The following is a 27,779-nucleotide window of genomic DNA, read 5'->3' as shown; positions in this document are numbered from 1 at the left end:
ACTTGTTTTTCTGTAAATCTGCTTGGAAATTATGGTAATTGTGGTTGTGATCTTGTAGATGGACTATTTTCACCTTTTTTTAGATATGTTTGAAGTGCCCATGTGGCCTAATACTCGGCTATTCGCTTCTTGTGGGCTCGTTTTCATAGACCTGGTTGCGTATTACTTTCCCACGATCTGGCAACATAGACGACAGGCTGTGGCCCGTTTTGAGTGACTGTATGTGGCTGCGGTTCTCAACCTGTGGTTCGTTGCTCACATACAGCCACATACAGTCACTCAAGACGGGCCACAGCCTGATCGTGCCAGATCGTGGGAAAGTAATATGCGACCAGGGAAAGTAATACGCGACCAGGTGTGTGTGTGTGTGTGTGTGTGTGTGTGTGTGTGTGTGTGTGTGTGTGTGTGTGTGTGTGTGTGTGTGTGTGTGTATATGCATGCATCTATCTTATGAGATGATTATGTTTAGGCTCTATTGATTTTTTTTTATTGTGTAAAAATAGCAGATCTACAAGCTCAAAGAGCTGTGTGTGTGTGGTATTAGGGGTGAGTGAATTGTCAATTATAGCACAGGAATGAAAAAATGCTAAAACCAGGGTAATGGTAAATGTATTCTCTCATATTTATTTATTCAGTGTATATATGCATGTGGTCTGTGGATGATAAATGCTTTGCTAAAGATGGACATAATATCTAAAAAAAAGTATATGTTATGTTACACAGGGTCGCATGCTAGTGGTGAGGAGGAGGTGGAGGAGGGAGCAGTTGGTGGAGCGGTTGGTGGAGCTGGTCGTGCAGGTAAGAATTATTATCGTGTGTGTGTGTGTGTGTGTGTGTGTGTGTGTGTGTGTGAAAGAAAAAAGTATTTTATGGTAATGATCTATTTCTATAATTCACAGGACATCCCCTTCACAGCTGGGACTCCGGGTCCTCAGAACGCCGCTGCTGCTCTGCAGTCTGATGAGCCCGTGGACTTCTTTCAGCTGCTACTCATCAGTGGACCAGGACATTTCGAGCTCAGTCTTCCTGTGATGTTTCTCCTTCCTGGACACGGGCAGCATGCCATCAGGGTGCAAGGTGGAGATCATCGTGACGATTTTTGTTTTCTTGGCTCGCCATGCCAGTACCATCACGTCCCTGGAGTGGCGAGAGATGGTGGACCCCAGTGGCAGCTTTGCAGGGGTAACATCTGCGATGGCTGGTGGCTGTCCTCGCTTCTTACGAAGGGTCCCGCAGACGTATGTATTTTTCTTGTCCAGGAGCATAATGGCCGTCCCCACCGAGTTGTACAGGTTGTCCATATAGAGCCTATATCCACATCCGGCTAAACTGCCTAAGAGTTGTGTTATGATGGCAGGTAGTGTCTGCTTCCGCTTACAGTATGGCAGCATGTTGTGGAGGTAGCCTGTTGCTGAATCACACAAAATGTACGACCTGATGCCGTACTTGACCGGCTTCTGTGGGGCATAGACCTTGAACTGTGGCGTCCCCGCCACAACAGCATTCCCTCATCAAGACTGATGTCCACGCTCGGCAGGTACATCTCCTGGAAATTGGCCAGCAAGGACTGCAGCACTGGGCGGACTCTCCAGAGTTTGTCTGCGTCTTCGGGCTTTTTTGGTACAGGGCGGGGGATGGTGTTGTCCACGAAGTGGAGGTTGCTCAAAATGGCCTGGAACCTGTTCCTTGGCATGACTTTCCGGAAGACAGCGGCCTCGATGTACTCATCAGTGGACCAGTACATTTCGAGCTCAGGCTTTTGGTTGATTCCTGTCAGAAGAAAGAGCCCCAGGAAGCGCTTGAGCTCGTTTAGATCCACCGCTTTCCACTTCTTTGATCTGCCATACTTCTTGTCACTGCGCGGCTGCTGTGAGGCATAGAGGTTGGTTTGAGTGCAGATTTCCTCCAACAACTCATCCTAAAATAAACACTTATTTTTGTTTATGTATTTATTTGCACTGATTGCACTCAATTTATTGATTTGAATGATTAGTATTTATTATTTGATGTAGTTACGTTTAGTTTGAAATGACTTTGAAAGCACTTTGTGAAGCAGCTGCTACTATGTTGTTCAACCTATCAACCTCAACCTGCCTATTCATACTGCTTCATGCCAGGCAGATGTTTTACTTTTATTTATTTATTTTGCTCTAATAGCACCAATTTGTTGTTGTACTCCCTAGAGTTTCATGTCATAAATGGCATAAGAGAAAAAAAGGCAAGCTTGTAGATCTGCTATGAATGTAGTATTGAGATTTTGAATTGTGTGGGCAAAAAGTTTGGAAAATGACGCTCTCGATGAATATATTGATGTTGCACATCAACTTTGAATTATTATTATTTATTATTATTTGAAAAAAAAATGAAGAAAAAAAATATATAGTGAAAAATGTTGTTTGAATTGAGCACTTTGGAGCGAAACAGAGCAATAAATGTACAATCAAAAGCAATTTTTTTTTTTTTTTATATAAACAAGTATTGTTTACATGACTGATGTCAATGAAGGCGCGAAATAAATTTGAAACACTTTTGAAACACTTTTGAAATCAAGTTATGCCTCTAAATGTGTGTCATTTACTAAAACGCTCATATCTCAGCTTCTGAAGAAAAAGGCCTCTTTTTGGTGCATACCAAGCTGTATTCAAACTCCTCTAGCTAAAGAACGGAGCATGGTATCAACTCACTTTTTCTTTCAGATGAAAGAAGAGATTCTAAGCTTTTTTTTTAGATATTCTATGTTTTCATAGTCCTAGTACAAAATGTTCTGTGGGCCCTCAAAAATGAGTCAGAATGGTCAAAAACCTTGGCAGTGGGAAGCCATTTCTAGAAAACCCCTTGGCAGTCAATGTGTTAAAGAGTTAATGTGGTCGTGTTGTTGTCATGGTAATGTTGTCATGGTTACTTTTGGGAATACAACCGTTGAGTGCCAAAACCGTATATTTACGTTTTTTGAAGAAAAAAAAAATGATTTTTTTTTTTCTTTTTTTTTTCCTTCACAGCACCAGGAGATATCATTTTCCGAAGATTTAGACTCCAATCCACTTCCTGGTTAACTTATGACTTCAAAAGCCTGTATCTCGGCTCCTAAAAAATGGTTAAAAATCCTGGCACTCAACGTACATTTTTTTAATAAACCTCTGGCACCCCAAGTGTTAAGTACCTGGAGATCAGGTGCCTGGGATTATTGTACCATCACTTCCTTCAGTAAAATGTTTGCGCCGCAAAACCTCTCGTGTCTGTGACTCTCCTTGAATGTATCCCTTTACCTAAACTGGCGCGGTGGCATCATGCCGAAAAAGGATTTCATATCAAAAGTCTTTTGAAGAGACGGTCGCACTGTGGATTTATTCTACCGTCAGAACGCGAGAGGATTGCGAGCGTGCAGCGCGCAATATGTCAACGTCACTAAGAGCACCGAAACAATGGTGCTTAATCAAGATAGAGAATGTGAACTTGTTTGAAAACTGGCGACAGAATCTCCTGTACACACTGTTACTTGACCATGAGTTCGCCCCGTTCCTTGTTGACGGCGCAGCGTGGGAGAAGAAGACTAGAGCGTCTCCACACAGAGGTTTCCATGACGACGGGGAGGACCTCCCCCGCGCGCAGCGTCGACAAAGGAACAGAAAGTAAGCATGCTGGAATTAATGCTTGGACAAATAGACAATTATTGTCCTGTGATTTCACATCAAAGTATAGTGAAAAACTCTACATCCATTGACAATATATGGCAGGCTATCCGTCAGCATTATGGATTTCAGTGCATAGCAGCACATTTCATTGACTTTGCTGCTATTAAATTGGAACCTAATGAGAGACCAGAAGACTTATTTCAGCACATAATGGCGTTTGTGGAGGACAATATGTTGCACAAAGACTCTGGGATCAGTCACATGGCAGAAGTTGTGACAGAAAATGAGGAGCTGTCACCATCACTTGAGAACTTTATTGTGCTTACATGGCTCTGCCTCCTGCATGATGACCTACCCAGACTTGTGAAGCAGCGGTATGGCACAGAGCTACGTTCATGGACACTCACATCCATTAAGCCAGAGATTTCACAGGCCCTTGATTCCCTGTTAAATGAACTACGGGCGTCAGAGGATGCAAGGGCTATGCGCACAGCTGTGTCTGGATTTTCCAGGTCTAGTTCTAGATTCTCTAGCTCTAGATTTTCCAAGCCAAAACAACAAATGAATCATGTTCCGAGGAGGAGGGTGTGGCCTCTGTGTAAGGAAGCCAGAAGGCCTGATGACATTTTTTTGAGCAAATGCCCATTTCTGCCTCCTGAGGACAAAAGGTTCATGGCAAAAACACGGCAGGTTACGGGTGAGCAGTGTGAGTCTGAGGACGAATCAGACAACTTCGCTGGTGAAGAGATGACTGCAGCCAGTGTTGTTCAGCGGGCGGTCATCAAGTTATCACCGTATCTTGACACCCTTCATGGACATCGAGCTGTAAGACTCACTATTGACAGTGGCCCAACAGGAATTATGATGAAGGCATCATGTGCCACAAGACTGGGCGTCACCGTTACAAAGACCACACAATTGGCCCATCAGGCAGACGGCTCGTCCCCGTTGAAGGTATTGGGGGAGATAAGAACATGCTTTCAAAGGGACGGGCACAACCTCTACTTTGAAGGCGAACCTTGATTCAAACATCTTGGTTGGCATGGAGAAGAACAACATATCTATTAGGCCAGCCAAACATCAGGTGTGTGTGGGTGAAAGCACCTATTATTATGGCACCCAGCAGAAGAGCGATAGACATTAAGGGCGTTCGTCTGTACGTGCGTAGCGCCATGGGCATGCCGGGGTCTGAGACAACGTTGGAGGAGTTGACGTGCAGCGTGTTCGGGGATCTTCTTGAGCAAGACCACATAGCGACATGTACTGTGGCCCAAACAATCTTGACAACCTGTTGGCCATCTGGAGGAGGGTGTTGTCAGCTTTACAGCCTTGTGGATTAAAACTTACCGCCACCAAAACCACCATAGCACCCATACAGACCTCTATTCTAGGCTGGGTGTGGCATCAAGGCAACTATCCGAGCCACCCCTCACCGTGTGTCTGCCCTGGCTGCGTGCCCTCCCCCAAAAACTGTGACTGAGATGCGGTCGTTCATTGGAGCCTACAAGGTGCTTGTGTACTCAAAAACTGTGCTACTACACTTGCTCCACTTGATGACGTGGTTGCTGAGAGAGACTCAAAGGATGTGATCCAGTGGTCAGACGAGTTGCTGTGTGCTTTCAGTAACTCTCAGAAGGCCTTGTCCTCGGCCCACACCATTACATTGCCACGACCTGCTGATCAGCTATGGATTGTTACTGTTGGTGCTGTCAGGGACCTGGGTTTGGCAGCTACGCTGTACATCACCTGTAAGGACAGTGTGAAAGTTGCAGGGTACTCTAGTGCTAAGTTGCGCAAAAATCAGTCCTCCTGGCTGCCCTGTGAGGTTGAGGCCTTGTCCATAGCAGCAGCAGTGAAGCACTTTTCCCCCTATATTATTCAGTCGTCTCAGGGACATGTGTTGTGGCTATACAGGCTGAGTGCTCTGACCTCAGACGTACGGGCGCTCATCTCCGTCAGGGGACACGACCGTCGAAGAAACTGACAAATGTGCGTGATGTGAAGCGTTACTTGAATGCTGCCACGTTGTCCAGGGATGGTCTCCTGGTTGTCCATCGCCACACTCCTCTTGCGGCATCAACTCAGTGCATTGTAGTGCCCAGGGCTGCTCTGGATGGCTTTACTTACTTCCCTCCATATTAAACTGGACCATCCAACCACCCATCTGTTAGAGCCATTTTCTATTATATGTGAATTGTGTTTATTCTGATTATTATTCTGATTTATTATTCTAATATTCTTATGTATTGCCTGCTACATAAATTGCATATTTTTTGGTTATTAATTCTATGAATTTGGAATGGTGGACACGTCTGTGCAACACGTAGCTAACGGGTGTCATCAATGTGTGTCCCTGAAAAAAGCCCCTGTATTCATGCTTGATCAGTCTATGAGTGACCCACCCGAGGTCGTTGGAGCCGCCTTCGCAGCCGATGTGTTCAGACGTGAACGCCAGTTCATTCTTGTTGTTTGAGAGTGTGTGACATCATTCACAGTGACGTCCATCATTGAGAACGAACGCGCAGAGACACTCAGAGACGCTTTACCTCGCCTGTGTGTAGGCATATGTCCACTTACGCTTTCTTAAATGTTTTTTTTAACAAGCCTCTGTCTGATTGTAATTGAGCATTTTATAACCTATGTATTTTTATTGTTCTGTTTGTATGTTTTGGGACTATGGATGGAAATGAGCTTACATTAAATACAGCATATTTACACTTAATCATGTGTATGCAATACATAAATCATGTTTTAGCGTTCATTAATGTTCATTCTCCAAACCAAATAAACAAAGAAAGTATACAGTTAAGTAAATATCTGGATGCGTGCAGCTTTGATTTCATGAATGAAACAGAAGACACACTTACACTTCTTTAAACCTGGTTTCAGCCTGGACGCTCCACCATTTTCGACACTGGGCGTGGAGGAGAGACATAGTTTGATTGAATATTGATTGAAAACTGTATTAACAAGATTGCTAACGTTATATATAGTACAGTCAAAAGTTATAGTGAAAAGGATAACACAATCATCCTTGCTTGTTTCCATTGTGGTCCATTGTACATTACATACGGTAAAAGTAGTAGCAAAAACTACATATGTACAGAGAATGTGGGGGAGGGGAGCATTTGGTGGGGTTCGGAAAATCAGGGCTGAATATAATATTTGATAATAGAAAGAATGATAGATAATGAATGTAAAGTATTAAACAATACTATACAGCATCACAGTATGATTCCCTCTAAACCTACTAGAACACACCGGTTCTCTCCATACCTGAGAGTCTGCAGTGGTAGAGCAGACAGATTCTTTATCCCAATGTCTCCTGGATGATTGTACGTCAAATCCAACACTTTCAGATGAGAGTTGGACCTCAGAGCAGAGATCAGATAAGAACAGCCTTTCTCTGAGATCATGCAGCCTGACAACCTACACACACACACACACACACACACACACACACACACACACACACACACACACACACACACACACACACACACACACACACACACGCACATGCACAAGCAGAAACGCTCACACAAATGCACGTAAACACACACACACACACACACACACACACACACACACACACACACACACACACACACACACACACACACACACACACACACACACACACACACACACACAGTGTTACTATGGCTTTCACTCCACTACATTTCTAGGAACGAACCCCGAGAACCAAACATAATCAGGAGGTCAGGGACGAGAGATTAGAATCTGACTGGTTAGTCTGTGGCCAGAGCCAATCAAATCCAGATTAAAGTTTGTTTTTAACCAATCACATCGCTTAGACAGGGTCATGTGAGCGGGGTGACCAGGGGCGTGGCTATGCCAGTAAAAAAACAGGGTAAAGCTCCTCCCCTGGTGATTACGTCACAAAGTTTCACGTTGACTGTTTTGTGTTTCAGATGTGTTTGTTTACAATATGAACAGATTGAATGTCATCTGTCCATGTAGCACACATGGCTTTTTCTTTGATTGATTGTTTATTTCGAACACTGTTAAAAAGACAAAAAGAAATACATCAAATAAACATGATACACTCAAAATAAGAAATAAACATGATACACTCAAAATAAGAAATATAAAAATATGAAAATAAATACATGTTGTACTTTATATGGTGTTCAAAAAGGGCATAGGATGAAGTTAAAAACGTATCTAGTCTTATCCCTTATTGTTTATTCAAATAATATCTAAAAATACAATTTCTAAAATCTATGTCAAGAAATTACTATGAAAACAAGAAACAAACAGAAACAAAAACAGCTTCTGGTGTTCATCTTCAGAGCTTAATGCAATATCTTTCAATATGTTGTTTTTATAAGTTTGTTTTAAACTTGAGTATTGTACTGCAACTTTTCAGTTCTTCACCACTGGTGTTCCATAATTCAACCCCTCTTACTGTGATACAGTGAAGCTTGAATTTGTTCTAACCTTTTTCCTTTAAATACTTTCCTCTTAATTCAGATTTACTGTCTCTCCATTCAAACAACTTCTGGATACTGTTTGGCAATTGACTGTTTTTTATTTTGTACATGAGCTGGAGGGTTTTGAAATCAACCAAGTCCTTAAATTTCAGTGTGTTCAGTTTGATAAAGAGTGGGTTTGTTGGTTATCTGTAATCAGCTTTGTTAGCTATCCTTATTGCTTTTTTTTAGAATGATAATAGGATCTGTGTTTGTGCTGTGTTTGGGCTGATTTATGCTGTAGAACCTCTACTGCATAAACTGGCAATGTTTTTAGAGGACTGAAATTATGGTAAGAAAAAAAAAACAGTGCTCACACAATAGATGTTATTATAATCATGTTGCCTCCATTTATATAGTATGTTCAATTCTGATAAGGGAAGTGGTATAGCTACAGTTCAAGATCCGTTTAGGATATTGACTGATTTTGCTGATATGAAATCATTATTAGAAAGAATAACTGTCCCACTTTTATGTCCCATATAACGTGAACTCACCCCACCATTGGGGGGCGAGACATAAAAGACGATAGCCCTCGTTAAATGTTTTAGTTGAATACATGTTTTGTTCCAATGTTTTGATAACCTGGAAAAACCTCGTGTTAATTTATATTTCCTCTGATATTTGCATAGATGCCATAGTCTGTATCCTCCTGATTAAATATAAATCAATTAATCAGACAAACTCCATGTGTATTTAAGCCTAATACTATGGATGCAATACTAAACAACAACGTTTGTGTTGATTTATGCTGTAGAACCTCTACTGCATAAACTTAACTTCTGTGTCTGGGTACCAATGCAAGTTACCATCCAGTTCTGTTCCACTATCTTCAGGTAAAAGTTGAGTGAATAAAATGACTATAAATTAGGTCTATCTATCTAGAGACTGAAAGACTGATGGCAATGTTTTTAGAAGACTCAAATTATTGTAAGAAAGAAAAGCAGTGCTTGCATGAATATATGTTGACATATTTGTTATTATTATAATCATGTTGCCTCCATTTACAGTATATAGTTTCTGTACAGTGTATGTACAATTCTGATTAGTGAAGTGTTACAGGTTACAACTACAGGTTAAGATCAGTTTAGGATATTGACTGATTTTGCTGATATGAAATCATTATTAGAAATAATAACTGTCCCACTTTTATGTCCCATATAACGTGAAATCGCCCTACCATTGGGTTTAATGGTCTAGTTGAATACATGTTCCAATGTTTTGATAACCTGGAAAACCCTCTAATGTAGTGTTAATTTATATTTCCTCCGATATTTGTATACATGCCATTGTCTGTATCCTCCTGATTCAATGTAAATAAATTAATCAGACAAACTCCATGTGTATTTAAGCCATGGTATAAATGTTCTCATGTTTAAAAGGTTCAGGAATACTGACCTGAGCGTCTTGACTTTACAGTGAGGACTCCCCAGTCCAACGCAGAGCTGCTTTGTTCCGGAATGCTGCAGATCATTATTGCTTAGATCCAGTTCTGTCACATTAGAGGAGCTGGAACTGAGAACTGATGATAACTCCTCACAACATCTCTCTGTGAGGTTACAGCCACTCAGCCTGAAGAAACAATAGTTATTATAAGACATGTTTGTATTTCTTTGCCTATAAAATAAGATGACATAATATATAACATGTATCCAGTTATCAGTTCACCTACAGAGCTGTGTTTGAGGAAGGGGCAGGACAAAGGAAGAGGCCAACTCTATCCATAATATCATAAACATGACATCACCGTGCCCAGCTGTGGGTCTTTGGTTTAGTCTGGGTAGCACCCCGCCTCAGTTCTGACATTATATTGGATGTGTAGAAATACTATGGATGCAGTACTAAACAACAACGTTTGTGTTGATTTATGCTGTAGAACCTCTACTGCATAAACTTAACTTTTGTGTCTGGGTACCAATGCAAGTTACCTTCCAGTTCTGTTCCACTATCTTCAGGTAAAAGTTGAGTAAATAACATGACTATAAATTAGGTCGGTCTATCTATCTATCTACAATTCTGATTAGTGAAGTGTTACAGGTTACAGCTACAGGTTAAGATCAGTTTAGGATATTGACTGATTTTGATGATATGAAATCATTATTAGAAATAATAACTGTCCCACTTTTATGTCCCATATAACGTGAAATCGCCCTACCATTGGGTTTAATGTTCTAGTTGAATACATGTTCCAATGTTTTGATCACCTGGAAAACCCTCTAATATAGTGTTAATTTATATTTCCTCTGATATTTGTATACATGCCATTGTCTGTATCCTCCTGATTCAATGTAAATAAATTAATCAGACAAACTCCATGTGTATTTAAGCCATGGTATAAATGTTCTCATGTTTAAAAGGTTCAGGATTACTGACCTGAGCGTCTTGACTTTACAGTGAGGACTCCCCAGTCCAACGCAGAGCTGCTTTGTTCCGGAATGCTGCAGATCATTATTGCTTAGATCCAGTTCTGTCACATTAGAGGAGCTGGAACTGAGAACTGATGATAACTCCTCACAACATCTCTCTGTGAGGTTACAGCCACTCAGCCTGAAGAAACAATAGATATTATAAGACATTTTTGTATTTCTTTGCCTATGAAATAAGATGACATAATATATAACATGTATCCAGTTATCAGTTCACCTACAGAGCTGTGTTTGAGGAAGGGGCAGAACAAAGGAAGAGGCCAACTATATCCATAATATCATAAACATGACATCACCGTGCCCAGCTGTGGGTCTTTGGTTTAGTCTGGGTAGCACCCCGCCTTAGTTCTGACATTATATTGGATGTGTAGAAATACTATGGATGCAATACTAAACAACAACGTTTGTGTTGATTTATGCTGTAGAACCTCTACTGCATAAACTTAACTTTTGTGTCTGGGTACCAATGCAAGTTACCTTCCAGTTCTGTTCCACTATCTTCAGGTAAAAGTTGAGTAAATAACATGACTATTAATTAGGTCGGTCCTATCTATCTATCTATCTATCTATCTATCTATCTATCTATCTATCTATCTATCTATCTATCTAGAGACTGAAAGACTGATGGCAATGTTTTTAGAAGACTCAAATTATTGTAAGAAAGAAAAGCAGTGCTCGCATGAATATATGTTGACATATTTGTTATTATTATAATCATGTTGCCTCCTTTTACAGTATATAGTTTCTGTATGTACAATTCTGATTAGTGAAGTGTTACAGGTTACAGCTACAGGTTAAGATCAGTTTAGGATATTGACTGATTTTGCTGATATGAAATCATTATTAGAAATAATAACTGTCCCACTTTTATGTCCCATATAACGTGAAATCGCCCTACCATTGGGTTTAATGTTCTAGTTGAATACATGTTCCAATGTTTTGATAACCTGGAAAACCCTCTAATATAGTGTTAATGTATATTTCCTCTGATATTTGCATACATGCCATTGTCTGTATCCTCCTGATTCAATGTAAATAAATTAATCAGACAAACTCCATGTGTATTTAAGCCATGGTATAAATGTTCTCATGTTTAAAAGGTTCAGGAATACTGACCTGAGCGTCTTGACTTTACAGTGAGGACTCCCCAGTCCAACGCAGAGCTGCTTTGTTCCGGAATGCTGCAGATCATTATTGCTTAGATCCAGTTCTGTCACATTAGAGGAGCTGGAACTGAGAACGGATGATAACTCCTCACAACATCTCTCTGTGAGATTGCAGCCACTCAGCCTGAAGGAACAATAGTTATTATAAGACATTTTTGTATTTCTTTGCCTATAAAATAAGATGACATAATATATAACATGTATACAGTTATCAGTTCACATACAGAGCTGTGTTTGAGGCTTTGACCACTGGCAGCAGCCTCAGAAGAGCCTCCTCTGAAGCAGAGTATTTCTTCAGGTCAAACACTTCCAGCTCTTTTCCTGATGACAGCAAAATGAAGACTAGAGCTGACCACTGAGCAGGAGAGAGTTGGTCTGTGGAGAGACTTCCTGAGTTCAGGTACTGTTGGATCTCCTCAACTAGAGAATGGTCATTCAGCTCATTCAGACAGTGGAACAGGTTGATGATTCTCTCTTGAGATGGATTCTCCCTGATCTTCTTCTTGATGTACTCAATTGTCTTCTGATTGGTCTGCGACATGTTTCGTGTCTTCATACCAGGAAGCAGTCTGTCTAACAGCGTCTGGTTGGTCTCCAGTGAGAGGCCCAGGAGAAAACGGAGGAACAAGTCCAGATGTCCATTTTGACTCTGTAAGGCGTTGTTTACGGCACTCTGGTAGAAGCGAGTTTCCTTCTTTGTAAAGAGCTTAGACCACCGGAAGGAATGTGGCAGCAGGTTGACACCAGTGTTGATGAATGAGTGAAATACATAAAGAGCAGCCAGAAACTCCTGAACACTCAGATGGACAAAGCAGAACACCTTGTCCGTGTGCAACCCATGCTCCTCTTTAAAGAACTGTGTGAACACTCCTGAGTACACTGCTGCTTCTTCAATATCAATGCCACACTCTGTCAGGTCTTTTTCATAGAAGATCAGGTTGTCTTTCTCCAGCTGGTCAAAGGCCAGTTTTCCCAATGTCAGAATGACCTGATCTGGATTCAAGTCAGAATATGCCTGAGCTTTGTTTGCCTGATACTTAGCCTTCATCTGTTTGAGATGAACCAGCATGAAGTGGATGAACATAGCAACCAGGGTCTTTGGAAGTGCTACTTTCTCATTTTCTGTCAACATGTTCTCCAGAACTGCAGCAATGATCCAACAGAAGACTGGGATGTAACACATGATGTGGAGGCTTTGTGATGTCTGGATGTGGGAGATGATTGTTGTGGCCTGCTTCTCGTCATCACGGAATCTGTTGATGAAGAACTCCTCCTTCTGGGGGTCAGTGAATCCTCTCACCTCTGTCACCCGGTCAACATGTTCAGAAGGGATCTGATTGGCTGCTGCAGGTCGTGTGGTTATCCAGATGCGAGCAAAGGGAAGCAGCTTGCGCTTGATGAGGTTTGTGACAAGCAGAGCCACCGTGGTTGGCGTTGTGACATCAGTTATGATCTCACTGTTGTCAAACTGTAGAGGAGGCCTACACTCATCTAATCCATCAAAGATGAACACAGTATTGGGATTGTTGAAGTTGCAGATTGGTACGCCCTTGGTTTCAACATAAAAGTCATTAATAAGTTGCTCCAAACTGTACTTCTTCTTCACAGAATTCAGCTCACGGAACGTGAATGGAAAGATGAAGCGAGTACTCTGGTTGGCTCTGCCTTCTGCCCAGTCCAAACCACACTTCTGAATGAGGACTGATTTCCCAATGCCAGCCACTCCCTTTGTCATCACTGTTCTGATTTTTTTATTTTCTGGAGGTAAAGGTTCAAAGAGGTCTTCAGATTTGATTGGTGTTTCTTTTGTGGCTGATTTCCTGGACACTGCTTCAATCTGTCTGACCTCATGTTCAATATTGCCCTGTCCACTCCCTCCCGTTGTGATGTAGATCTCTGTGAAGATCTCTTCCAGAGGTGTTGAGCTTCCTTTTTCCTCGTTTAGTTTCCACCCAAAGAAAGGCTGAAACCTCGTCTTCAGATTCATCTTCAGTTGAGGAGCAAGAATTTCTAAATGACCAAAGAACAGAGGACAAAAATAATGTAATGGTAAAAGTGGTGTTTCAAATGACAGGTCTTGGTCTTTCTATAGTTGAAACAGGATTTTTGATTGAATGATTGATTTAATACTTTGCAATAGTTTGTAAATAGTACAGTGGTAAGATTTTACAATGACGGTTAAACGGATAACACAAAAAGTCCTAGGGACTTGTTTCCATTGTGGTCCTGTGTATTCAATTCATCAAGATATTTAAAGACATACAATACATACAATAATAAATGAGACGTCAATTAACATGTATGTACAGTAAAGATTGGAGGGGGGGGTCATTTCTGGGGTTAAGCTTAGAAGACTTTTCTAAGACCAGTTACACGTTGCAGACAGGTGATGTTTTCAACAGATCATGTGTGTGTTGCAGTAGCTGCTGAACTACAGTATGGGACAGTTTTCATTGGGGAGGTAAATGTACATTTCCATTGAAAGGAGGTGTCATTCACTGCCACCATTTTTCCTTGTTCTCCTTTGTACATATAGTGTTTGTATTTTTTAATGACATATATTATTATGTTAATCTATTATGCTATGTTGATTAATTGAATACATAGGACCACAATGGAAACAAGTCCCAAGGACTTTGTTGTGTTATCCTTTTAGCCTTAATGTTTGACTAACAAACTACATGGCTGTGCAATATTTATTGTATTATTAATTATCAGTAATAATATCCAAGTTAAACAAAGTCAAATGGTATGAATTATGGAATAACCTTTCTGTCTAATACTGACTGTTGATTAAAGTTAGCGTCTAAACACCAGCATGTTTTATTGTCTTGACCTGTCTCTTGTGTTATTTTGTTGACATTTTATGTTTCCTGTTTTGTGTTGTATTTAGGGTTTAGAATCAGAATCAACTCTATTTCCTCATCACAGGTTTACAGGTGTAAAACAATGGGTGAAATTAGTTTTTGTTTACCCCTGTCTGTGTTCCTTTTGTTTTGTAGTGATATCCTAGTGTGGAGCAGATTGCTGAAACGATCTTTCACTTGGTGATACAAGCACCAAATTTGGCACACAAGTGCTTCAGAACCTACTCTCTCAGAAAAGTACGATATCAACTTGAAAAAACAATATGGCCACCATTTTTCAAGATGGCCGCCATCCGAAGTGGTTTTAATTGGTGTTTGAACTATATTTTGATTGAATAATCCTATTTTGATGGTCTATACATCCAAATATATGTTTTTGAGTATGAGATATACAATTCTGCATTTAGAAAATTTTAATTATTGGATATTATGATGATACAAATGCTGTGCTGTGCTGTGCTGTGCTGTGCTGTGCTGTGCTGTGCTGTGCTGTACGGCACTGTAGGCACTGTACGGCACTGTATTATATTATATGACTGGACTGGACTGGACTGCACTTTGGTCATATGGAACCAAACCGTAACAGTTTGGTTCTTCTTTTAGTCCTCACATTTGCAGGCACACAACTGTGTACACTTAAGCATGAAGTGATAGCATTTGTATCGTCCTCGGGATTCAGTCTTTTAGACACATTTTGTCAACTGCACACAAGTCTGAACAATAGGTGGAAGGATTGTCCAGAGAACCTGCCAGACCTCTCCATCTTTTTGCCAGCCACAGTTGGCAGGGCTTTCAGTTTGCATTTTGCACACTGTTGCCTGACATGCAGTTTTCTTGCCTTTACCATGAAAAGCTGACACAACTGTCTTTCCACTGCCGTGGAAGGACAGCATGCCACTGGATTTCTCTGGGCCAACAATTACTACCATATCATGAATTGGCAATCACCTAATGGACTGACCCTGGCCAAATTATACCCAGATAATTTCTAAGCCTGCACTGACTGCAACAACAAGAATATCTGTGTTGCATGCCTTAATCAACACAGACTTCATTTGTTGCTTGGCTGCATGGAGAGCATGTGTGAAGATGCTGGAGTCAGCTTCTTCGTGGTTGCAAGGACTTAAGCCTTCAAGGCTGATGAGTTTGTTTGAAAGAGGCCATTTAAGTCCTGTGCGATCTGTACACCATCCAGGTAACTGAAGCCCTGTTACCCTTGGCTCGGCTCTCCCGCGCTGGCACATCCTGTCAATTCAGGTGCGGCTATAACTACAATACTACAACAAACTAAACTTGTGGTTGAGATATATACAGGGGCTTATTAGCATTTGGGACACTAACGTATACTACAGTACAAACTACAATGAGTACACCACTACAACAGTTAGTAAACTACAACTACAGCTAGTACACTACAAGCCGACACTGAACCCCATGCTGAGTCTCACAGCAGTGATGTCACCAGTGTGCCCGGTTTGTGCTTTGACATCACTCTTATAAAAAATGACAAACCAATAGAGCTTGACCACAGCATTTCAATGAATGATCATGGATGTTTCCCTTCAACTTAATGCAATATCTGTGATCAGACAGCTTCTGAAAATGCTCATTTTGAGTCACGTAATAACCGCCATCTTGAAAACTGGATGCCATATTGGAATTCAATTGACACTATTGAGTTCTTCCTGTCAGAATACGTTCATTTAGATTTTTGGATCATTAATACATTTCTGTTCATTCAAGTTCTACTTCAAAAACATTTATTTTGCATTTGATGAGGCGGCCATCTTGAAAACTGGCGGCCATCTTGGATTGTCAGCTGGATATCGTACTTTTCTTAGATAGTACATCCTGGACATCATTTGTGCCAATTTTGGTGCTTGTATCACCAAGTGAAAGATTCTGATGGAATATTGACTTAATATGCCCCGCTGCTGCTACCTGTCTTGTCTCACAACAGAGGTAATTTAATTTGACTGTAGTTTGAAAATGTTCACCTGTGTCTTGTTTAGCCCCAGCCAATCATGTTAATTGTCCTTAGTGTTCACCTGTGTCTTGTTCCTGTCTATTTAAACTCCCCTGTGTTTGCTGTTCACTGCCAGTTTGTTGAAAGTCGTCATATGTGCTTAAGTCAGTATTTCATTGCAACCTTGTTGACATTAATTGTCTGATGTTGAAAAAAACATGTCTGGGCCAAAAATTCATAGTAAAAAAAAAGTGCTTAGGAGCCGAGATCAGCCTTTTTCAGTAAGAAGCTTAACAAGAAATGAAAGTGATTTTTTTTTATTTATTAAAAACATAAAATAGAGTAATGTAATATAATGACAATAAGAGAGTCATAGAACATATGAATGAAGTGGTAAATGAATTTAATTCGTTTTTTGTTAATGTTGGGCCAAGTCTGGCTAATTCTATTCCACAACATGATGGGCAAAACGATGGTGAATGGGAAGGGGGAAGTATAATGCAGTCCATGTATCTAGGAGAAGTGGGTGAAAATGAAATTAAATCTATTGTAGCAAAATCAAAGAACAAGACATCAACTGACAGTGATGGGATAGATATGATCATTGTGAAAAAGACCATTGACTGTATAATTAAACCTTTTAGTTACATCTGTAATCTTTCTTTTAGTACAGGAGTTTTTCCAGACAGGATGAAAACTGCAAAGGTCATTCCACTTTTTAAGACTGGAGACAAACATGAATTTACTAATTATAGACCAGTTTCGTTGCTTTCCCAGTTTTCAAAGGTTCTTGAAAAGCTGTATGTACAGAGATTAGATTCTTTCATTGAAAAGAATCACCTGCTGAGTGAGAGTCAGTATGGTTTTAGAACCAATCGGTCCACAGCTTTGGCACTTATGAAAATAACTGATGAAATAACAACAGCAATAGACGAATATAAATACAGAATAGGTGTATGTATTGACTTAAAAAAGGCCTTCGACACAATTAATCACTCTATACTGATTTCTAAATTGAATAATTATGGTGTGAGAGGTGTAGTATTAGAGTGGTTAATTAGTTATCTTGATAACAGGCAACAATACATACAGTTGGAGGGCTATACATCGGAATGTAAGAGAATTGAATGTGGGGTCCCACAAGGATCGGTTTTGGGACCTAAACTTTTTATTTTATATATTAATGACATTTGTGAAGTTTCAAAGATAATGCAGTTTGTTTTGTTTGCAGACGACACAAATTTCTTATGTTCAGGGGAAAATTTAAGAAAGGTAGCAGAGAGCATTACAAATGAAATGGTGAAACTTAAAAGGTGGTTTAACAAAAATAAGTTATCTTTAAATTTGAAAAAAACGAAATTTATGATTTTTTCCAATCGGAAAAAGGATGAAATATTGCTTTCTATAGATGGCGTGAACATCGAAAGAGTGTATGAATTTAGGTTTCTTGGTGTTATATTAGACGACAAATTAACATGGAAAAATCATATAGCACATGTAAAAGCCAAAGTGGCTAAAAGTCTTTTTATTTTGAACAAGGTAAAATATGATTTAGATACGAGTATACTGAGAATGTTGTATTGTACACTGGTTTTACCATATTTTGTTTACTGCCTGGAAGTGTGGGGCAACACATATGAGAGTAACACCATTCCTTTGGTAAGATTACAAAAAGAGCTTTAAGAATTATTTACAAAGAGGATTTCAGAGCACATACTAACAGACTTTTTATTTTATCAGGTTTGTTGAAAATAATGGATTCAATTGAGCTACGAACATTATTAGTCGTGTACAAAGAGAAATACAAAGGGTTGCCAAAACTGTTACAGAAGTTATTTAATTTGAACTCACAGGAAGAGGCCAACAGAAGAAGAGATGATTTTAAACATCTGTTTGCTCGAACAACATTGAAACAAATGTGTATCTCTGTTACAGGTATAAAATTATGGAATTTGCAGTGCAAGGAGTTGAAGAGTTGTACAACAGTGTTTCAGTTTAAGAGAGTGTTCAAAAGGGGGAAAATTAAGTGTGAAATGGATGGGTAATTGTCATTTTTTTGGTCATTGTTGTCGTTGTTGTTTTTTAGTTTATTTGTTTGTTTTTTTAGTTCTGGTTAAATTTTCATTTGCATTTTTTTTGATTGTCTGGGTGTGATTTTCTCGTGCCATTATTCTCTGTTCTCTCATTTCTTTGCTTCCGTTTATTTTTTTCCTTTTTAGTTTTAGTTTTTGATTAATCATGGTGATGTACTGGTTGGTAGGACATTTGACGATTTTAATGGTAGAAAGGGGCAGTTGTAAATAAGATTTATCTTCTAACTGCTCCTTTTCATTTATGGAATATGTAAAAAAAAAAAAAAAAAAAAAAAATATATGTATGTGATCATGTAAACCATAAACCATAATTGAAATAAATGAAATGAAAAAAAAAAAAAAAACATCTGGTCTTACCAACGCTATTCAACTGGTGGGGTTGGTGTTGTTTGAGGGCATCATAAAATGCTGCTCTGACGACTGTTGCCCCTTGATCTAGCACCGTTGTATACAGCATCCTCATTTGGTCGATAGGTGTCTTCTCAGCTAGAATACTTTGATACTTCTCACGATGAACCATGGTGGTTCCTAGACTGTCTACTATAGCCATGACTGTGGAGGCGTCTTGAATCAACTTTGCCCTTTTCTGCATCACAAACTGTGCTGCTTGCAAGATGAAAAAAGAGAATGGTTGAGATAAATATGTCACAGAAAATAATGTCATTATATGAATGATAAGTAAAGCTCTCATCTGTACATCCCCACATAAATAGTAGTGTAACAACTGGTACATTTATAGTTTTACAATATGATATTGAGGATGTACATCTAGACAAACACAATGTAGCACCAGCTAACAACTTACTTATTACCTTAAGCATTGAACTGTAACAAGAACAGAAAAACACTCACCTTTTTCTGCATCACTTTTTTCTGAAGTGGAGCCATCATCAGCATCCTGTTGTACCAAATCATGTTATTTTAATCATATAATGACAGAGTGAGCGCTATTAGACAACATCATGTATTGTATTGATGAATTGAATACACAGGACCCAATGGAAACAAGCCATAGTGCTTTCTAGGTTTAAATCCTTTTAGCATTCCTTTGTATATAACTGTACTTTCTGTGCTTTTTTGCAAACTGTTAATAAAGTATTCAATCAATCAATCAATATGATATTGGCTACAGTAGTGCTTTTCAACCAGAGACCCACCACCTTCTGTGTCCACTGTTTCATACAGTCATTCAGATAAGATTGAAGATCTGGCTGCATTGGCTATTTGAAAATAGCAGATCTACAAGCTCACTATGTGATTTCATATACTGTAGTAATGAAATAATAATAGTAATGAAAAATGAAATAAGTTATGCATAATTATAAACATATAAGTGCAATATAATCCATTACAAATGTGGTTATTATGCATTATAGACCCGACCTTTAAGTAAAGTGTTACCAAAAATGTTTAGCAAAAAACAGCTTCCTGGTGGCGCTACAATAGGGCAATTCTGAAAGGGTGGCATTTGTTCTTCAACGTAGTGCAAATGTGCATGGAATGTTCCACTGCAATCGGACACGGTGCATGATTTGAGGCAATGTGTTCAAAACAGAGCACTCCTGCAAACTTTTGAAGCCAATCTTAGCCAATCAGGATGGAATATGAAAAATCTGAAAGACCCGTTTAGTTGAATGACTATAGAGATACTATGTACCGATTTGTGGGATTTTTGGACAAAATCAGTTGGAGTACTGTAAAAAAGAATTGTTTAGCACAAATTGGCCTCCTGGTGGCGCTATAACAGGACCATGTGAGAAATTTGGGGCTGAGGTTCTGAATGGGCATCCAGGGAGTGTGTGCATCCAGTTTCACTGCGATCAAGCCAACGGTGCCAGAGATTAGCTGTTCACAGACAGAATGACACACGCACACACTCACACACGGAAGGACGGACGGACAGGGTGCAAAACATACTCTCTATCCATGCCAAAAAGACAATGACGCAAAAGCTCTGTTATTGACATGAACAACTAAGCCCATTGACAAATATATATATTGTATATGTTTTATAGAGTTAATTTATTATAGAGTGACAAACTGAAGTGAGGGACGTTTGTCACACATCAGTGGATGTGATGAAATAATTGAATCTCTCTGTGACCTACGGTGACATTGTAACTATTTAGTTTTATTATTATTATCATTAATAATAATTTACTACAACATTTATGGAAACTTTTTTAAGCTTTGAAACCACTTCACTCAAATCCACACAGATAATTAAAAGATTATGTTAAAGCTGTGAATAAAGAATTAACAATATAAAGCATGTAGCCTACCTGGGTGTGTGGAGCTGAAGGTGAAGCTGAAGGTGGAGCTGAAGGTGAAGCTGAAGGTGAAGCTGAAGGTGAAGGTGTCTGGTCGGCCATTGTGTGTTGTATTAATGAGTTGGACTGGAGGAACAGCTGGTAAACAACCTGTATGATAAAATCATATTAATGTATGATAAAATCATCTCTGTTACTTTAACTCTGAGTGGAATAATACACTTATTATTCTATTCAATGTTACACACTCTCAGAGAGAGAAAAATACATGACATAACTAGAAAAAGTGCTCCTCGGAGCACAGGTCTCCGCCAGGTCAGGTAGGTTATTGTGGGCCAGCAATGTTCGGGATTCGCCAATCAGGATGGAATATGAAAAATCGGACGGAACCGTCTTGATCACTTGACTATAGAGATAATGGCCCTCATGTAACAATGGAGTGTAAAAAAAACTGCGTATTTTTCGCTTTAAAATTGCCCTGTACGCCAACGTCCAAGTGAGATTTATCAAAGGATCCTCCTATACAGCCAATCCTAGCATATATTTGGTCGGAGCTTTGATAAATGCCACGGCTGAAACCGACCGTCATTTAAATACTACTAACACGCCCTCTCTCTGTTGTCGACACACACACACACACACACACACACACACACACACACACACACACACACACACACACACACACACACACACACACACACACACACACACACACACACACACACACACACACACACACAGTGTCTGTCATGTATTCCGTAACGGTACAATCTTTGTCAAGTAGCCTACGTGAATGACACCAATCACACCGAATGGAATGGAATACGTTTGTACATTAATGTATTTAACCCATGAATGTTGATGAGGAGTTAATGAGAGCCCGGTGGATCAGCTCATGAACTAAATATATTTCTGAATGACTGAGATCTTTGTAAAGTAATTGCTTCTGGAAAATAAAAGAAGACATATCACACATTGTTTTCTGCTGTGTTGCTTTTCCATGTGTCCACTGTGTACGTTTACTGAGCTATCTAAAGAGCACAAAGTACAAGATACTGCAGAGCCTGAAACCAGTGTTGCCATGTCCACTTATTATAAGCGACTTTGGGCTTATTTTTCTGTGAAGTTGCATGTAAATATTGGTATGCGGGTTGCGTTTATTGGGGTAAGTGTAGTTGATTATTTGGACTTGCTTCACAATTTAAAAATTATTTTAACCAGTGGTTCTCAATTATGTTTATGTCATGGACCTTCAAATTAATATGTATTTGTCCCTATCCCCCATCTGAAAATGTTTTGTGCCAGGGAGCCCCGTACCAGATTTGTGTTGTAAGTGTTTACAAAATCCTCAAATATTTGACATTTTACTTAACATTTTTTTAAATAGCAGATCTACAAGCTCACAATCGTTGTGAGCTTGTAGATCGGCTATTTTCAATGTAAGTATAAAGGTTTAAAGTGCTCATATAATGGCCTAGTGCAGGTCTTCAACAGGGGTCCGTGACTATAGATATGTATACACTAGATGACTCACCCGCGCTGCTGGCCAATGCAGTACGACGTTGCCACATGGCGGCCATCTTGGGACAGTCAGCTCGCCCATTCATAACATTATGTCTATGGTACAGTACATGTACTATTGAAATAACCATAGCGTGCTCAATTTTCATCCGATTTTCAAACAGTTTGGTGTGTTGTAAACACCAAAAATGTAGTTATGATACTGCATACTTAATGTTATTTTCATATAAAGTCCATGATTATAATTATGAGTATAAAGTATCATAACTACATCTTTGGTGTTTACAACACACCAAACCGTTTGAGAATGGGATGAAAATTGAGCACGCTATGGTTATTTCAATAGAACATGTACCATAGACATAATTTTATGAATGACTGTCGCAAGATGGCCGCGGTTGAGCTACGCTTGCGACGCCCCCTTGAGCCATCTAGCCTTTCTTATATATATCTATGTCCACAACCCCTAGGGGGTCCGCGAGGTAGCCTACTGCAGGGGGTCCACGAAATTGTTGCTTGATTAGACAATCTAAAAAATAAATGTATATATAAAAATATTTGTAATATACATATATTATTTTTTATTTTTTTCAACAAAAAAAACATTTGTCTTCATATATTTTTTAACATTTTCCACAGTTAGCCTATGTATTAAATAAATCATGATTTTTTCCATTTTGAATAGCTTGTATACATGATCATTGTGCAATTGACAGATATTGTTGTTCTCAGTTAATAAGCTATCCTACTATAATTCTAGTAACCTCACGGACGGTGGTAGCTGTCTTGTGTCTTGGGTCGACTCTTGATCAAACTGCGCATGCGTCGTTGCCAGGTTTCGCGAGAGAAACAAGCAGAAGGTCTATGAAAACAAGGCCAAACCAAACGACCCCTACAAGCAACAAGGTCTATGAAAAGAAGGCCAAACGAAGCGCCTTCACACATATACCTTGCCTCTTGGAAAACAGCCGATCTACAAGCTCACAACGCATCCCCACACCCACCTGCACTTTCACAACCAACGCCAAAACACAATACCACCAATATTGCCCCTAAACCGCTTACAGTAGGCCGACATGGCAACACCGACGCTGCACCATAGACCCCGCCCACTCTCTGAGTACAATTCTTACTGTGGAAAGTAAACACACCAGACTTTTTTCGCATACACGCACACACGATGCACACGCGCACTTTTAGACCTATTTTAAAAGTCTGCGTATGTGCGAATCGCGTATCCGCGCGCCTGGTAGCCGCTATCATTGATAATCACTTGGATAAAAAAAAAACGCGCTGTACGCACACGCTCGCTTTTATAAATGGGGCTTTGAGCAGCTGGTGGGCAGTGACGTTTTTCGGAAGTGTAGTTCTTTGACTAGAGCTATTTGTACAAGTGAGAACAGAGGAATAACACTACTAACTCAATATGAAAACATTATACATGTGCAATAATAAATATTAATATTATCCATATTATCCAGCAATATGAAAACATTATACATGTGCAATATTAAATATTAATATTATCCATATTATCCAGCAATATGAAAACATTAGTGCACCTTGACAAAATGAAAACACCATTACATTATTATGAATAGTATTAACCACATGAACCCCAGCATGGGGGGAATATAGGCCAAAAATAGCCGATTTACAAGCTCACAACGTCACGCTGCGACGCGTTGTGAGCTTGTAGATCGACTATTTTTGGCACAGAGATTTGATGTTGACAGGAAAAAGCGTCCAAGAAATGTAGGTCTGTTTTTACTGAGAAGGGTTTAAGTTAGGCTTCATTACATCAATAATTATGAATGACAGATTCATATGAATTCAAATGTTTTGCCGCTAGATGGCGACCTTAGACCATATAATGAAGCATTGTATGTTAAGCAGAGAGACTCCTTCATAATAAGTCATGGAACCCAGCAAACGTATATTTTAATGTTAATGTTAACTTATTAATCTGTGTCCTATGTTCTCTACACTCAAACTTTTTCATGTCAAGGACCCCCAATTTGACACTTATTTAGCCCGCGGACCCCCGTTTGAAAAGATATGCCAGGGACCCCCATAAGAGAAGATTTTTTTCGGCTCTAGCAGTGATTCTGAACCATTTTAATTTCATGGACCCCCAGTTTGACATGCATTAGGCCTACGGACCCCCATTTAATGGCATTTCTATCTCTGGGACCCCGTTTTATATTGTAAAATCAATGTTAATTTAACTCTGAGAGTGTACAAATGGAACCAAATGAACCCGTTAGGGTCCATTTGGTTCCATGTGTACACTCAGAGTTACAGACCTGTAAGGGTCCATTTGGTTCCATTTGTACATCACTCTCAGAGTTACAGACCTGTAAGGGTTCATTTGGTGCCTAATCTATCATTTAGCTGGGGACCCCCTGGAACTCCCTCAAGGACCCCTGAGAAGCAAAGCTCTACACTGTGATAAACTATCACCCAGCAGTGATAGACACAAACCAATAGGACAGATATGTCCTGTGTTCTCTACACTGGGCGGGTTTGTCTCTTGTAGTTTTCTTGCAGACAGAACAAACACATAACACATGCATACATGTAAACGTCCTTATTTATTTGTGGTGAATGGCCTGAATACTTTAGACGGTTTAGTTTATCAAATCTGAATATCTTATGTGAGCACAATAAAGAATAGCTGAATAATACATTAAATTACTGTTTGTTGATGTGGCCAACGAGACCAACGTTATTTTGGTCTCTTTTAGTTTGTTTAAATGTGTTTTCTTTATTGGGGCGGCCATAGCTGAGTGGTTAGTGAGCCCGCCTGGGGGGCCAGAGGTCCTGGTTGCCCCAGGTTCGATTCCAGGCCAGGCCAGCATATGTGTCGATGAAATGAAATTTGTCCCTGAGCAAGACTCTTAACCCCTAATTGCTCACAGGTTCTCATTGGAAACAAGACCGCAAGGACTTTCATGAACAACCTGTTAAAAGGAATTATCCTTATCCTTATTGCTTGTCAGAATTAACTTACTTGTTAAATATGTTATTCCCTTAAATAAAATTAAACATTTTTTTTAACATTTTATTTTACCTTACTTATATATATACTTATATATATATTTTTTTTATTCTGTAACATACTGCTGTTCATCACTTTGTAAAGTGCTATAAATACATGTACAGTATTATATTATGATGATGTAGCCTACTTAAACCCTCTATTCTTAGTAAAAACCGACTTACATTTCTTGGACGTTTTTTTCTGTCAACACCAAATCTTTTTACAAAAAATAACCGATCTACAAGCTCACAACACTTTGTGCTGCGATGCGCTGAGCTTGTAGATTGGCTATTTTTGGCTTATGCTCCCCCATATGCTGGGGTTCATGTGGTTAATACTATTCATAATAATGTAATGGTGTTTTCATTTTGTCAAGGTGCACTAATGTTTTCATATTGCTGGATAATATGGATAATATTAATATTTAATATTGCACATGTATAATGTTTTCATATTGCTGGATAATATGGATAATATTAATATTTAATATTGCACATGTATAATGTTTTCATATTGCTGGATAATATGGATAATATTAATATTTAATATTGCACATGTATAATTTTTTCATGTTGAGTTAGTAGTGTTATTCCTCTGGCCTCAGTTATACAAATAGCACTAGTCAATGAACAACACAAAACAAGCCCAAAATATGGCCATAAATTCCTAGTAGAAGATATATGATGCATATATCATTATAATGACTATGTAGGTCTATAATAATGTATGTTTTGGTTATGAATTATAACATTACACACGTACTTGAACTGTCAGTCAATATGATTGACACTCCTCCCCAAAGCCACAGCGTCTCTGCATTTTCCTCAGAACTCTGGAAAAAAACAAGACAAAAGTTTCACTATTTAAGCAGACTTGGCAACACTGGTTAAGATTATGAAGATTGTTTAGCATTACTTCAATAAGTGTAATAATAATAATAATAATAATAATGTTTATGATTATAATAATATTTTTGGTGCAGTAGTAGGATGAGTGAAGACTGAGAGAAGCTTGTGTTTTAATGAGTCTAACATTCATTAGAAGGACAATATCAGTCACCAGAAGCAGAGACGTGTGTTTTAATGAGTCTAACATTCATTAGAAGGACAATATCAGTCACTAGAAGCAGAGATGTGTGTTTTAATGAGTCTAACATTCATTAGAAGGACAATATCAGTCACTAGAAGCAGAGACATGTGTTTTAATGAGTCTAACATTCATTAGAAGGACAATATCAGTCACTAGAAGAAGAAACGTGTGTTTTAATGAGTCTAACATTCATTAGAAGGACAATATCAGTCACTAGAAGCAGAAACGTGTGTTTTAATGAGTCTAACATTCATTAGAAGGACAATATCAGTCACTAGAAGCAGAGACGTGTGTTTTAATGAGTCTAACATTCATTAGAAGGACAATATCAGTCACTAGAAGCAGAGACATGTGTTTTAATGAATATAACATGATTAAAATGGAGTGTGAAGTTACAATGGGTTTGTACAGGTCTGATGAAATGAAAATCAAATATCTAAATAATGAACTTGCAACTGCAACTTATAAACTATGAAACACAGAAGCCTGAGTCGATGTTAAAATGATCCTAAACATGTTTGACAGAGAAATAGTTAAGATAAGTTGTAACTGTTGCTTGTATTAACTGTTAAGTTCACTTATAATAATATACTGTCTGTCTGTCTGTCTGTCTGTCTGTCTGTCTGTCTGTCTGTCTGTCTGTCTGTCTGTCTGTCTGGCTGTCTGTCTGAGGGAAGACACACACCTTCACTGATCTATTTGGTTCAAACACTCTCTGAGTTACATTGACACTGTGAATAAATGGAATCCATGGCAGATCTACAAGCTCACCCCCATGCAGACAGACAGACAGACAGACAGACAGACAGACAGACAGACAGACAGACAGACAGACAGGCATGGGGAGCAGACTGATAACCTTGTCCCATTGGCTACTGTAAACGCCAGTCAATGTGTGTGACATGTCCCGCCCTAGCTGTTGCCAGGCAACATGTCTGCTCAGTGTGTTGAAACTAAGCTCACTTCCTGTTGTCTGTGATGACAGGAAGCAGCTTCTCTACAGTCAGCCTAGCGGGCCAGGCAGACGCCATGGGAGCCAAAACTAGAACAGGAAGTTTGGTGAAATACATTGAAGTCTATGGCAGCCAGCTGGACCAGCTTGTGAACAAACACTATTTCTGTACGATTGTGTCCTTTGTCAGTTAATCAGTTCAGGAATATAAAAGAAAACATCATTATCACATGTTTTCCAATCAATAGTTTTTTG

The 27,779-nt window shown here is 39.2% G+C and overlaps 1 protein-coding gene across 3 annotated transcripts in view; it reads right to left on the bottom strand.

The window, feature by feature from the left end:
* The window catches only part of LOC311041256 (protein NLRC3-like), a 132,365-nt gene extending 106,049 nt beyond the window's left edge, over window positions 1-26,316 (bottom strand). The window contains exons 1-10 of one of the 3 annotated variants that reach the window (XM_084086159.1): window positions 26,246-26,316; window positions 20,929-21,066; window positions 19,499-19,544; window positions 19,004-19,252; window positions 11,945-13,730; window positions 11,671-11,844; window positions 10,502-10,675; window positions 9,527-9,700; window positions 6,909-7,061; window positions 6,512-6,546 (exon numbers count right to left, since the gene is read on the bottom strand). In XM_084086159.1, the coding sequence (XP_083942285.1) occupies window positions 6,512-6,546; window positions 6,909-7,061; window positions 9,527-9,700; window positions 10,502-10,675; window positions 11,671-11,844; window positions 11,945-13,730; window positions 19,004-19,252; window positions 19,499-19,544; window positions 20,929-21,018 (2,881 nt within the window). In that variant the 5' untranslated portion in view covers window positions 21,019-21,066; window positions 26,246-26,316. The remainder of the gene's footprint in view (window positions 1-6,511; window positions 6,547-6,908; window positions 7,062-9,526; window positions 9,701-10,501; window positions 10,676-11,670; window positions 11,845-11,944; window positions 13,731-19,003; window positions 19,253-19,498; window positions 19,545-20,928; window positions 21,067-26,245) is intronic. The other 2 variants (XM_084086158.1, XM_084086157.1) reach the window with 2 other exon arrangements.
* Between the last annotated feature and the right edge of the window lie 1,463 nt (window positions 26,317-27,779).

Source organism: Gymnoscopelus microlampas, assembly GCF_963454915.1.
Source record: "Gymnoscopelus microlampas genome assembly, contig: SCAFFOLD_38, whole genome shotgun sequence".
Taxonomy (NCBI): Eukaryota; Metazoa; Chordata; class Actinopteri; order Myctophiformes; family Myctophidae; genus Gymnoscopelus; species Gymnoscopelus microlampas.
The sequence above is the reverse complement of the archived record's forward strand: the minus strand, read 5'-3'. Positions and strand labels throughout refer to the sequence as shown.